We start from the raw sequence: 14,743 nt of genomic DNA, 5'->3' as shown, positions 1-14,743 counted from the left end.
CTGCTGACAATAAAAATATTGTTACTTCATATCCTGAATGAGAAAGGTTATTGCAGCCATAAAGATAAGCATTTTCTTTTAGTCAATCTAGCACATACACACAAAATTAACCATCATACAGTTTGTCCATAAACGAGTGAGGCGCTTCATCAAAGAAAAACAACAATACAAACTTTAATTTTGAACATAGAACTAAATAATGATCACAACGTGTTTTTCCATTATGAATTTAACAATTGTTGTCAGTTGCAGTGTTTCTGTGTGACTCTGTTTACCAGTTTTTCCAGTTTGACATGCGTGAAATACTTGTGTTATTCCATATGTGTGTGTGTGCATGCAGAACAGGGACATCTGGGTGATTGGGCAGGAAATACACAGTCACTCCCACAGTCCTAAAACACACACTGTAAATCAGTATAGAACAGCGAGGAGGCTTTGCTCTCACAAACTGTGGGAGCTCAAAGGGAAGGAGGTCTGCTAAATTTGGTCTAACAGACATGGACATTGAGGAGAGGGACTGTTCAGATGGGGGATATTTTGTGCAGAGGAAGGTTCTGGATGAGTTATGCCTGGATGAAGTGGCACAAAAAAGGACGTGGTCCACCAAACCAACCCTGAGTGAACGGGTGAAAGAGTCCCTGAGGTAAAGATAAAAAGGAGATGATTCTGGGGATGGAGGTGTGAAATACTGACGAGAAAACTTATTTTATTTAGTTGGAAGTGTTCATGATAACCTGTGACGCATCATATACGACTTCTAAAACCAATTTTTATGATATCACAATAACACTGAACATGTTTTAAGATCAAATATTCCCAATTAAATTTAAACAATGAGTGAATTGTTCTAATCTACATTTTAGCAGAGGAGGACAAAACTCAGTGTTATTGTAACAAGTTGCTAAAACTCTTCTTGGAAATATATTTAATATTTGTTTACCAAAGGCATTCTTACATTTTAATATTGAGTTCATTGCTACATTGTAGGCTATCTGCCATAAGAGGTGAACAGCAGCACATATGCCAGTGTTATCCACTGTGTCACTGTTTTACAGGGTCAGCTGATAAAAACTGTAGCAGGTGTTACAATTTACAAGTCTCATTTTATGATGAATAATTATTAATATGTGAATTATTAATATGTTTTCCAAGGATGAATCACTCTTCATCAAAATGTATTATTTTCTTCAAATTTCAAATTTCAAATAAAGTAACCTGAACTTGAACCTATAGAAGATTAAAGTTACAGGCTTTTCAGATAGACAATTCCATGGGTATATAATTTGAAAGTGAAACTGTGTGCTCAGTTATTTCATATAAATGGTTAGTACTACATTACTGGGATGACTGTTGCAGGTGTTCAGTGCCCAGGCTGAAGCGCACAGCGTTGAGCTGGGTCCCTGTTCTCAGCTGGCTGCCTTACTACTCCATCAGAGAAAACGCTATAGGGGACCTGATCTCTGGCTGCAGTGTGGGCATCATGCATCTACCACAGGGTTTGTATGATGAATGTGTACTAGGGCTGAACAATATATCATTTTTTTGTATCGTTATTGCGATATCATCTAGCGCAATATACACATCCTGAAAGGCTGCGTCATATCGTGAAAGACAGAGATTTTTTTGTCTGTATTTCTGTTAGCTGAAAGAAAATCAGTAGCAAACTGCTTTAAAATTTAACTGTCATTCTTTTTCATGTCATGTCTTTTATATTTATTTCAATGTTCAATTTGTTAAACAAAATAATGTTGGAAATTATTTGCTTTTGATTTGTTTCAAAGTAATTTGTTGTATTTTAGCAGAATATTGAAAGTAGAAGAAATGCAGAACTGAGTGCACTTTAAGAGCTGTTTATTTATTGCAAGTAATATCGTTATCGCGATCTTCAACAATGTTATCGCATTTTGCATATTTTCCTCATTTCATGCAGCCCTAATGTGTAGCCTACAGTGGAGGGAGCTCAGAGTTTATCCACATCACACCTCACAAACCTAGCAAATTTGTCACGTCAAAGGATATTCAACATTTTGGGAAATGCATCTATTGTCTTTCTTGCCAAGAGTGAGAAGAGAAGATTAATTCCACGTTCATATGTGTCTGTTCAATATGAAGCTAAATATAAAGTTCTTGTTTTTACACTTTATTTAAATTTTTGCACGGATTAAACAAACAAGATTAGTGAGCTTTAGAAGTTCTGGTAGGTAGGCACATTTTGTTACTTAATTTAATTAATTTATTAATTATTATTTAGTTTTTAATAAAGCTAGGGTGGCTTTTTCCCAACGCATTCTCATGAACAGGTTAGTATGATATCAATGATATCAAAACGTATAATACGAAAACTAGGAGACCTTCGACTGCTCATGTGACATCGGCTACAGAGCGTGCTACAGAGCGGCAGTTGCTAGCTGTTTACTAATAATAATAATAATAATAATAATAATAATAATACATTTTATTTATATAGCGCTTTTCATGGTACTCAAAGACACTTTACAGTAAAAAACAGCATTTATATCACATTAAAAACAGATAAGCAATGAAACAAACACATAAGCCGCTGCAGAACTTCGTGCCACCGACTACGGTGCTCCGCATTGTGCTCCGTCAGGTCTGTGGTAGTTGGTGGTTCAGTTACCCGAGAATAGGTCACTGTAAGCCGGGTAAAGAGCACCGTAAGCTGCCGGTTGAAGTGCTCCGCAAGGTCAGCGGTAGTTGACTGTCTAGTTACCCCAGAATAGGTGACTGTGCGCTGGGTACAGAGCACCGCGAGCTGCCGGTCGTGGTGCTCCGTGAGGTCAGCGGTAGTTGGTGGTCTAGTTACCCCAGAATTAGAGATGCACCGATTACAACTTTCTAGGCTGATTCCGATTTCCGATTTTCTTTGAGTTAGGCCAGCCGATACCGATTTTAGCTGATTCCAATTTACTTTTTTCTAACCACTTTACAGCACACACAAATATTTATTTTCTATCTTTTCTTTAATAGAAACTTTTACATTTTGCATAGAACGTAGCACATTTTTTAAATAGATAATCGATCGCTATAAAATACAACTATATAAATTACTCCTGGTGGGAAATTCACACACATCTAAAGTGCAATGTTATGGAGCTGCCGGTCATAGTGCTCCGTCAGGTCAGCAGTAGTTGGTGGTCTAGTTACCCCAGAATAGGTGACTGTGTGCTAGGGTACAGAGCACCGCGAGCTGCCGGTCATTTCGGCGGAGATTAGGGTTAAGTTTAGGCAAGAAAAAGTGAGTGTTATGCAGCGACAAAAGTTACGTTTAGGAAAAGAACATTGTTTGTATTAAAACACTCCCAAGGAACATGCATTTATTGGATGAAAGTCTTCTGTTTTCCCCAGAAAGCGAACTCCACTCTCTGGCTTGCGAGTCCTGTATGTTAACGCCAATCCTCCCTACGCGACCTGCCGCATTGTTATACAGAAGCAGTCAATGTAGTGCACACAGCATAAAAACCGTGTAAATCATACGACTTACAGTGCTTAACTTTTTGTAGCTTTTCGAAAGTATGGTTCATGAGAACAGGCTGCTTTTTCCACCTGCCTCCTGTCTTTGTTTTAAGCTAAGCTAATCGTCTCCTGGCTAAAGCTTCGTATTTAACAAACAGATATGAGAGTGGTACTGTATTGATCTTTTCATCTAACGCTCAGCAAGAAAGCAAGTTTGTAAATTCCCCAAATGTATTAAAATGTTTTAAAGAGCAACTCTATCACTGAATTTGTGAATCACTCGTTACTTATTTCTTTGTTTTTACCAGGCATGGCATATGCCCTTCTGGCTTCCTTACGCCCAGTGTTTGGCCTTTACACTTCCCTATACCCAGTGCTGGTCTACTTCATCTTTGGTACTTCCAGACACATCTCAGTAGGTGAGTAAAAAGATGTCTGTGAAGATGGCAGTTACTACAATTTACTGAAAGAACATGAATAAACATGCTTGTATTTTGTATGTTCAGGTACGTTTGCTGTGATCAGCATCATGATTGGGAGTGTGACGGAGAGGCTGGCACCAGACAGTAACTTTATTGTAAATGGCACTAATCAGACGGGAAGTGTGGACCTCGATGCACGGGACGCAGACAGAGTACAGATAGCATGTTCCCTCACGGTCTTGGCAGGAATCTTTCAGGTATTTTGGTCTTTCCATTTTTACCAAATTGAAAACTTTTAGTCACTGTATCGACGAACTGAACAACCCTCTCTCTTACCATTCTAAGATCTTGTTAGGTGTGGTGAGGTTTGGTTTTGTGGTGACCTACCTGTCTGAGCCACTGGTCCGAGGCTACACCACAGGATCAGCATGCCATGTATGCGTCTCCCAGCTCAAGTATCTTTTTGGTGTCACGCCAGCTCGCTTCACTGGTCCGTTCTCTCTTATTTATGTGAGTATGTTATGTATTACACCATTCGCATATGGATACTGACAAGAGATTGATAGACTTATGCCTCATTTCAACTGAATAGTTCCGCTTGACTTGACTCAACTCAACTCACTTTTGGTACCAGTACTTCTACCAGTAATGCTCTGCTCAGGACGCCATTACTCCACTATATCTTTACATAGCAAATATTTGTTTGCTGCTATATCAATCTTCTGAACAGGGGCGCCACCAGGAATTTTGGGCCCCATGTCAAAAAATCAAATTGGGCCCCCTCTGCGCAGCTGTTGTCACCACATCTCTAGGACCTAACTGTCCCATCAAAAGCTTTACATAACTCTAATTAAAGGCTTGCAACTGTCTTGCTTCTTGTAGTTCAATACTAGTACTAGCACAATATTTACTGCTTGTGATTTGTACATGCATGCAAGTCTAGTATGCAGTTCACTATTTGATGCAAGATTAAAAGAAATCATAAAAAATGTGCTGAAGGCCATCTTTTACAGTCTCAATGTATTTTTATTGTAAAATTTGACAAAATGGAAAATTCTCTTAACAAAATTATTATTATTAATTATTATTATTATAATTATTAATGAAAGATAAAAAAAAAAAACTTAAATATATATTAACTTTTCAATCAAAATAAATTATTATTATTGAACACAATGTTGCTCACCTTCTTCACTGGAACAGGGAGGGGCACAGTTAGGGGGAGACTGGGGTGCTGCTGACTCATCTGTTATTAAGTCTGCTAAAAGGGGCAGGGACAATGATTTAATATGAATATCTTGCTAAACGTTTCCCTGCACTGATTAAATGGTGATTAAATGTAGGCTAACACTAGTCTGTAGCTAGCTAGCTTATTTCACTATGGACATTAAGCCAACAGGTTAATACCACTCACAGACTATAGGCTACCCACCTTTCTTGGTGAAAAACTGGGTTACAGTTTGACACCCTTTCCTTTGTCTTTCCTCTCTCTCTTTTCTCTCTTTCCTTTTTTGAAAACCAGATTTTGATTTAATATTACTTGGCAACATTGTGGTCACTGTATTTCTGGCGCATCTACTGACTGCAACTAACTAACTGCACCGTCACTGAGTGCGCTAAGGCAGGACCAAACCATTTCACGCAGATACAGGGGGGTGGTCGGTCAATATGGATGTTTACTTTTTGGTCAATGGGGATTTTTAACTTTTACTGCTAAAAACAAGTAAAAAACAAAGAGATCAGTAATTGTATTATTATATATATATTATATATATTTGAAATATATATACTGAATGATGATGGTTTAATAATTTTATATTAGGTTTTACCTATTTTTTGGGGCCCCTGTCAGTCATGGGCCATTGGAATTGTCCTAACTTTTCCGGTGCCCCTGGTTCTGAATGTTGAATAAAGAACCTCAGTAAAGGAATAGTTTATCATTCTGGGAATGACTGACAAATACTCATGTGTCTGTCTGTTAAATATGAAGCTAGAGTCAGCAGCTCGCACATAGGTAACACAATCCACCTACCAACTCAATAATTAACACAATATTCAGTAGTATTGCATTGCCAGACCTATCTTCACAGCACTGTGAAGAGTAGCCTAAGCCACACATTCTGGGATAGGAGAAAAAAACGCGTTGGGTTGGGTTGGGTCATTTCTTTAAACCAATCACAATCATCTTGGGCGGTGCTAAGCTCTGGACACAGAGGTGCCTCTGCAAAATAGTCTTGGGAAGGAACTTGTTTTGGTGGAATATTTGCACCCCGCAAAAGAAAACTCCACATACAATATTACACACAATGAATACAGTAACGTGATCTATTTAACATGGTTAAACATCATTTTCTTATACCAGTGAATCGCCATATGTTTAGAGCAAAAGAATGAGGCAGGCCTGCCTTGTTGCACGATCCAAATTTTCTTCAAAACTTGCCATTTTCAGCTTGCTAGCTGGAGGTTTGTTGTTTCCCAAAGAGAACAGAATTTGAGAACGGCAACACACAGAGAACGGAAGGTGAGGGATGTTAGGCAGTTATCCTGGAAATGTACTTCCATTGGTCTGGACTAGCTAATGAGTAAAAAAAAACTCGTCATTTTACAGACTGGACTATTTCTTGACCAGGACGCCCATTTGCCACGCAACCAGCAGCATTGAGCAGTTAATGCTCCTATTAGTGTACCAAGAAAACACTTTTGTACAGATTAAACAAATTAGATATAATGTGTTGGTAGAGGGATTTTGTTACCTTGGAACTGAACGAGGCTAGCTGTTGCCACCTGAATCCAGTATTGTGCTACGATAAGCTAACTAGCTGTATCCTTTTATTGACACAGCTCATATGCGAGTGGTATTGATCTTCTCATCTAACTCTCTGCCAGAAAGCGAATAAGCGTTTTTTTTTGTTTTTTTTTATCCCTTTAAGATACTTTTCAGAACTAATACTTGTTTACTTACATTTAAAGGCCCAGCACACCTACACAGGTGTTTTCAGTTACATTGTTTATTAGATCTCTGCTTCGGTTGAAGTTGGGTAGAGGTAGGCAGGGAAAACTAGGTACCATTATATATAATAAACTGTTCTTCTCCCTGCTTAAGGTGTAATCGAATTATCCTTCTGGTGGGGTCTCAAAAATATGAATATCAGAGTAGAGTTGAGTAAAAACAAAAATACACCTGTGACAGTCTCTAATTAACACAAAACATTACAAGCTTTGTATTTAGATTCACTGCAGGGGTGTATTGTATTGTTAGACATTTTTTACAATTGTGTTCACCCCTTCTACTTAGGAACAGCATGGTGGCAAAGCCAGTGGGCCGACCACCTAAACCTGTGCACACTGATTTCCAACTTTCTTCCTCCGTTCCATCCTTCTCTCCTCCACTCTTCTCCTCTCCAGACTCTGGTGGATGTTTGTCGGCTGCTGCTGGAGACTAAAGTGCCAGAGCTGCTGGTCAGCCTGGTTGCGCTCTTTGTTCTTATTGTGGTCAAAGAAATCAATGCCTGCTACAGACAGAAGCTGCCTATGCCCATCCCAATAGAAATCGTAGTGGTACGTCTCCTGCTTTGCTGCTCTCCCCTCATTGATACAATAGGTGTGTTCATTTAATAGTCCAGCAGGGGGCATCTTTACCACAGTGATCATACTGGACTGAGGTACTGATGACCTTGTTTACACTTGCCAAAAAGAGGACTTGTGTGTTCTTAATGTAATGATTTACCCCACATACAGAACCAACATTCCTTGTGCCCTTTTGCAACAGATCATAGCAGCAACAATGATCACCCACTTCTGCAGACTGACGAGTAAATACAGCATTGATGTGGTTGGAGAGATTCCCAGTGGGTAAGGTCATCTTGTGTGTTTGAAATGTGGTGTTAGTGCAATACTGTTCACAAGATCACAGACACAAAAGTACAACATTTTGTGGTTGTGGAGATATATTGCTGTTGATAAGACAACTTTACACAGCCTGCAAAGAAACAGGGTCACAGTGTATCTGAAGCTCCTGTGGTGGAAATTGTTTTTTCCCTAGGCATAAAACATGGATGTGTAAACAAACGGTATAATAACAGATCATTGTAATGCATAGACAAGCTAATAGGAGCTTTTGATATTAATGGAATTCTAATTTTTGTCATTTTTGGTAAAAAAAAAAAAAGTATTGAAGTCAGGCAAATACCATATTATATGTTAAATAATAGCTCCAAGACTGAAAGTCAGTAACAGGTCACACATGCTGCTGGAGTTTGAGACATATCACATCAACATTTAGGTCAATAGTCACAATTTAAATTTAATGTCAAGAGTTTTTAACAACCTGATAATAATGTTAGCTGTCCTAATGTCCTGTTTGTGGATCTGCCTGTGTCAGGACTCTGTACAAGATAAAAGTGCTAAACACCTGTACCTTTCCTCTTGCTGTAGGCTTAAGGCCCCTCAAGCTCCAAATGCCACATTTTTCTCAAAAGTGATAGGTGATGCTTTTGCAGTGGCCATTGTGAGCTATGCCATCAACATTTCTCTGGGCAAAACATTTGCCCTCAAACATGGCTACAAGGTGGATAGCAATCAGGTGAGGAATACCCCCCCCTCCTCCCACACACACACACACACATTTGAATATACAAATATGTGTATATTCTCTGCTTGTTCACAGTTGATCATGACTGTCACATCAGTGGTAAAATAATCCTGAATAAAGCTGCACCCCGACAACAGAGCCATGAATAACTTCACAGACCTATGTTTCTTTTTGTACTTATTTGTTTCAGGTGCTTAGTTCATTTCAAATAAGTTCAATTCAGGTATTCTATTGCCATGAATTATAAAAGCATACAATTCATCTTGGATTGAGATTGAAGTCACTGCAGTGTGTCAGAAGCAACAACATTAGTTTTATGTCATACTAATCCCTAACTAAAGATTTAAAGAACAGATCAGCACAGTTTCCAAATTATAATTTTTCATTTGTGCACTTTTTCTTTTGTTTCTCCAAGCCATCCAATCTACAAGTCATTTTATGCAACATCAGTTTCTGAATTATATCCTAATAGTACTGACAGGCTGAAATTTGATCACCTAAACCACTTAAGGAGTTGGCCAAAGAGGTATTCAAGCCAATAATTATACTAAACCATTTCTAAATGTAATAATGTTTTAAACAGTGCATGACATCATGTTACAAAGCCATCTAGGATCACATCACAGTTGAACACATACATATGTGCTACAAGCATTGTTGCAAAACTGAATAAAACGTAGACACGTTTCATGAAACAAGCATGTAGAAAAGAGATGACAGGTACTACAGAAGAGTATGTATCGTGGAGATGATCTCTTTTGTTTATTTATTCTCCTCTGATTATTCATTCTTTATGCCAAACCATTGCCTGATATTGAACTACACGTTCTTCCCTTTGCAAGTACATCAAGCCATGTCATCGCTTTACTGGAAAAAAACTATTAATATACCCCTGGAAATAGATACACACACAAAGGAAAAACCTCTAACAACCTGTGCTTTCTCCACAATTCTGCATGTGTTGACATACAGAAGTTTTTTTTTTTTTTAAATCTGTCTTTATTCTCAACACGCTTTATGTAATCAAGTGTCTTAAATATGCTACATGGCCATAAAGTTAATGAATAAGTACACTGTGTTATTAACTGTGTTATTAACCCAAAGGTTAAAGACCTATATATTATATATATATATATATATATATATATATATATATATATATATATATATATATATATATATATATATATATATATATATATAAGATAGTGCTACAACCAGGACGAGCAACAAAGGAGGTAGCGAAGCTAGTTGATAGATTAAACTTTTGCCGTATCCGGTCGGCAAAACTCCGAACACATCTTCCTTTTTTAAGAATAACTTCAGTGCCGTTCTTTGTTCTTTTCTCAAAGAAAAGCTTAACTCTAAGTCTTCCAAAAGACTGCTGTTCCCAGCAGCAGCAGCCATAAGCCCGCCCACCGACCCTATACGCAATGTGATTGGCCTGACTAGAGTTTAGTTTTTCCAGCTTGCAAGCCAACAGAGAGTGCCTAGACCCCCCCTGGCTGCAAATTAAATTTGCTGCCGCTAGGGTGCGTCTAGATTTCTAGGCTAGCATGTTTTTACTTTAAACTAAAACGTTGTGTCTGTTTGCTGTTTCTCTTTTATCCAGGAGCTGGTTGCCTTGGGTCTTTGTAACACTGTTGGCAGTTTTTTTCAGTGTTACTCTGTGACTTCCTCCTTGTCTCGCAGCCTCGTCCAGGAGAGCACAGGGGGCAAGACACAAGTAGGCCTAAACACACACATGGACATTAAGGGTGGGAATCACCAGAGTTCTCACAATACAATATTATCACAATACTTATTTCACGACACAATATTATTGCGATTTTAAACATATAGCAATATTCTGCGAAATTTATTACCTTTTTTCCAAATTCAAATTATGTACCCAAAGGAAAACTTTGTCAACATCTGTTTTATCTAAAAATATTTTTAAAAAGATATCTCAACTGCACCATCTAGTGGACTGAAAAAGCAATTGATTTTGGTATTCTAGTACCAAAAAGTTAAATTGTCATGTGCAATTTATATAATTAAAGATTGAAGATGATGACTTGGCGTCCATGTATCGATACAGTATTGTCACGGAAAATATCACAATTCTATGCTGTATCGATCTCCCCCCCAATGGACATATGTGCACACACAGCACAAATACCTCAAATAACATGTAAGTCTTATGTTGACCACAAGACCATTTATTGTATAATAAGTTTGTGTTTGTGTGTGTGTTTATGTTTTGTCAGGTTGCGGGGGTGATTTCGTCCATCATCGTGCTCATCACAGTTTTGAAAATAGGTTCTCTCTTTTCAGACCTCCCCAAGGTTACACTCTAATGCTGAGTATCTTTCTCCACACAATTTTTAACAATCAATAAGGTTGTGGGTATATGCCAATACATCTGTGTGTTTGTGTTCCTCAGGCTGTCTTATCCACAATAGTGTTTGTTAATTTGAAAGGAATGTTTATGCAGTTCATGGACGTGCCTATGTTGTGGAAGACCAACAAGGTTGATCTGGTAAGACTTTTTCCTCTATAAGACATTTTGCTCAGTTATATATTGTACGAACCTTATAGCACTTTGACTGATCTGCTAACTGTCAGTGTTCATGCTGCCCTCTAGCTGGTGTGGCTGGTAACGTTCACAAGCACACTCCTGCTCAACCTGGACCTGGGTCTGGCTGTCGCCATTGGCTTTTCCATGCTCACTGTCATCTTTAGGACACAATTGTAACTACATGCCGCTAATTATTAATTGTTGATTTAAACACTGATATATTTTGATGAGATTTTCACAGAGCTGCAATAACGATGTCATTTAAATACCTTTCAGACCCCGCTACTCTATCTTGGGCCATGTTACAGGCACCGCCCTGTATCTGGACACAGACACCTACAAGGAGGTAAGAGTCTTTTAGTGAAAAATTAAAGATGCTCAGTAACATATTCATCCACAGAAAATTAAAGGGTCAGTTCACCAAAATCATGAGAAGATATTTTCTCAGTTACCACTTGTAGTATTTAACCATGTAGATAGCTTTGGATTGAATAATTCAGAGTCTAGGTTGTTTAGTAATGTATAGAGTTCACTGTCAGCAGTGTTCATTGGAAATAATTCCATATTGCTGTTGAATTGCAGGCAGCCTGGCTAAGTATGGCACTGTTGTTCAGTAAATCCAGCACTTTGGTCCAGATTTAAATATATTAACAACTATTCGATGGATTGCCATGAAATTTGGTGCAAATATTAATGGTAACCTAATGACTTTGGTGACCCCCTGACTTTTGTAGCGCCACCAGCAGGTTAAAGTTTTCACGTATACTGAAAGATGCAAACATTGACCAAATGGATTGGCAAAAAATGTTGTACAGACATACATCATTCGCAGAGGATGAATCCTAATGACATGATGATCACCTAACTTTTCCTCTAGCACCACTGTGAGGTTGCATTGGGGATTTTGAAATGTGTTTATTGAAAACTATTGCCAACTATGAAATTTGGCAGAGACACTGCTATGAAATCTGGCACAGACATTCATGTCCACCTCAGGATTAATTGTAATACTATTTCCATATAGCATCAGGTCCAATATCTTAACATTTTTTCACACAAAATCAAAACTATCTGTGTTATGAGATACAATTAGGGGTAAAGGGTAAATGAGAACATATTCTTTCCCCCCTTGAAATTTTGGTGGACTGACCCTTTATAGAAACACTCTGCGGAGAGAGTTAGCCCAACCTTCAGTCATTAGGTTGTAGAATAATTCCATTTAGTTACACAATACCTGGGGGAGGTACATAGTGCAAATAAAAACAGAACAGGGTAGACGTTTCTGAACCCTTCTGCTTCATGATGTATCCCTACAGGCTAAAGAGATTCCAGGAATTAAAATCTTCCGTTCATCTACAACTATTTACTACGCAAATGCTGAGATGTACTTGGAGGCCCTGCAAGAGAAGGTGTGTTTGCATTGATTACAAGATGTGCTTCCATTATCACTCTCACTCGTCTAACTTTCCCTGTTCTCTCTTTAATGTGATGCTTGGCTTTTTGTGCAGAGTGGACTTGAAATTGGGAAGCTGCTGACTGCAATGAAAAAACGAGACGCAAAGCTGAAGCGTAAACAAGAAAAAGAGAAAAAGGAAGCTAAAATGGAGGCGAAGAAACAAGTATGATATCCTAAATGACACATTAGAGATACCTGAAGTTACACAAATTATGGATTTGAACTGATAAATCACTAATAGTTATTCCCATTTTTATTAACCTTTTGGCAGAGAAAAGCAGTCAGCCACCTGTCCAATGGCACATTCTCAGAGGTGAACGAGAGGAAAGTCTCTGCAGGAGTGAAGGGACAGAGCCAGGGGAATGTTGTAGCCTTAAGCCTGACAGAAACCTCTACACATGGCCATAGTAAAGGCCAAGTAAACAGGGCTTACCAAGATGACACAACCATGTCAGACTCAGATTCAGACACGGGTAGCCACATTTTTAACAGCATCACCCAGATATCGAAACCGGGTGGTGAGAAAAAGGGAAAGGCCTGCGGATTGAGTACGCACAGCATCATCTTGGATATTGCGACAATCAGCTTTGTGGACACAGTCACTGTGAAGACCTTGAAAAATGTATGTGTCTGCCAGGTGTTCATTAACATTACTGATCAGTTGAACAATCAGTTGTTTAAATAAGTGAATAAAGAAGTGTCCATCTACATTTTTAAAAGAATGAAGACAAAAACAGACATAAAGTGATATTTGTCTTTTTCTACCAGATATTCAGGGACTTTGGAGAGATTGATGTGGACATCTATCTAGCAGGCTGCCAAGGTGAGTGGCACACCAGGCGAAACAGAGATTAACGTAATGTTCTTAATGCGGAGTCAAGGCACTGAAGCTTTAGATAATGTATGCGTCAAGTTCTCAGCCTCAGTGCAGCCACATTGTTGTGGGACACATCAGTCAAACATAAATATTTATTTCTATAATCACAAAATGCTTTCTGTCTCATGCATTTATAAGACCACTCATTGTCATGCATGTTTTCCTGTGTGGTCAAATATTAGCATGTGTCGTGGAGCAGCTGGAAATGGCAGGTTTCTTTTCAGAGTCCATCCCAAAGAGCAGGCTTTTTGTCACAATTCATGATGCAGTGCTTCATAGTCTCAAGAAACTGGGGCAGACTGACTTCATGCTTGTGAGTTCATCACTCTGAATATTAATTACAGTTCGGAGCGCTCTCAGCTTCACTTATCACTTGTCATTGCTGTAATATATTCTGAAATGTTCCTACCTTCAGCCCTGAATCTCCCAATTTTTTCCAGGATGTGTCCTGCAGCACTCGGATGTAACCAGCAGGGGTCGGACTGTTCCAACTCTCACCATCTTCCTCCTCCTCTTCTTAGACTGCTGGCTTTTCTATTGCTCACTACTGCTCATTGTCTCCTCCCCCTTCAGCAGTGGAGAATGCAGCACCTTGACATGGTGGCTGGTTGCCATGGAAATACAGGGAGCCGTTTCTGTGGCAACAGGCTTTTTATGATATCTTCTAATGAGACAGCCAGCAATACGTCATTGCAGCTCTCTAGCTCTGTGGTGTGTGTGTGAGAGACACAGAGAAGGGGCGGGGGTTGAGTGGGAGAATGTAACACTGGACTAATAGGAGTCTGTATTTATAGCCTGTGTGAGAGAGTAGAGAGAGAGTAAAAGGTTCAGGGGAAACTCATATGTGAGAGGTGTTGTTGTCAACAGTTTGTCTGTCATTCTATATTCCTGAACCAATGCACGTCTTCCACGACAAATCAGTCAAATGTAAACATTTGTCATTGATATGGTCGGACCATTCCCTCTGGGAGGGGTTCTCACTCATTGCAGATAATAGTGTAATAGGTATTACATTGAAAATGAGCAGCAGCTTTTAAACACAACGTGAGTGTATTTATAGTCTGTATTCACACGTCTGATTCCTCTTGAGCTCCCTTCTATTTTTGGGATAGCCCACCCAAAGATATTTTCTCCCAGCCATAATCAACAACAAAGGTCCATAAAATGACTTTCCTAAAAAACTCATGAGTGTTATGGGATGTCAGGGCTTCCCATCACAAATAAATTCTCAACCTGCAGAAAACACTGAAATGTGTGTCAGGGATCCTCAAATATTGGTTACTTGGATTAGTGACTGCAATGTAAACAATGTCAAGTGTTGTAAATTACAGAACACATATTTCCTGGAGAGTGCTTATAGCTC

At 38.8% G+C, this 14,743-nt stretch overlaps 1 protein-coding gene across 1 annotated transcript; it reads left to right on the top strand.

The window, feature by feature from the left end:
* The first annotated feature begins 497 nt into the window (after positions 1-497).
* On the top strand, positions 498-13,847 carry LOC144520314 (solute carrier family 26 member 6-like). The gene is made up of 19 exons (XM_078253983.1): positions 498-643; positions 1,357-1,496; positions 3,783-3,893; positions 3,981-4,153; positions 4,242-4,406; positions 7,302-7,454; positions 7,666-7,748; positions 8,331-8,478; positions 10,100-10,213; positions 10,737-10,814; positions 10,913-11,008; positions 11,114-11,220; positions 11,324-11,393; positions 12,364-12,456; positions 12,556-12,666; positions 12,775-13,125; positions 13,272-13,326; positions 13,563-13,693; positions 13,821-13,847. The coding sequence occupies exons 1-19, from the start codon at positions 498-500 to the stop codon at positions 13,845-13,847; spliced, it is 2,352 nt and encodes a 783-aa protein (XP_078110109.1).
* Positions 13,848-14,743: the final 896 nt, after the last annotated feature.

This window comes from Sander vitreus, chromosome 7, assembly GCF_031162955.1.
Source record: "Sander vitreus isolate 19-12246 chromosome 7, sanVit1, whole genome shotgun sequence".
NCBI lineage: Eukaryota > Metazoa > Chordata > Actinopteri > Perciformes > Percidae > Sander > Sander vitreus.
The sequence above is the reverse complement of the archived record's forward strand: the minus strand, read 5'-3'. Positions and strand labels throughout refer to the sequence as shown.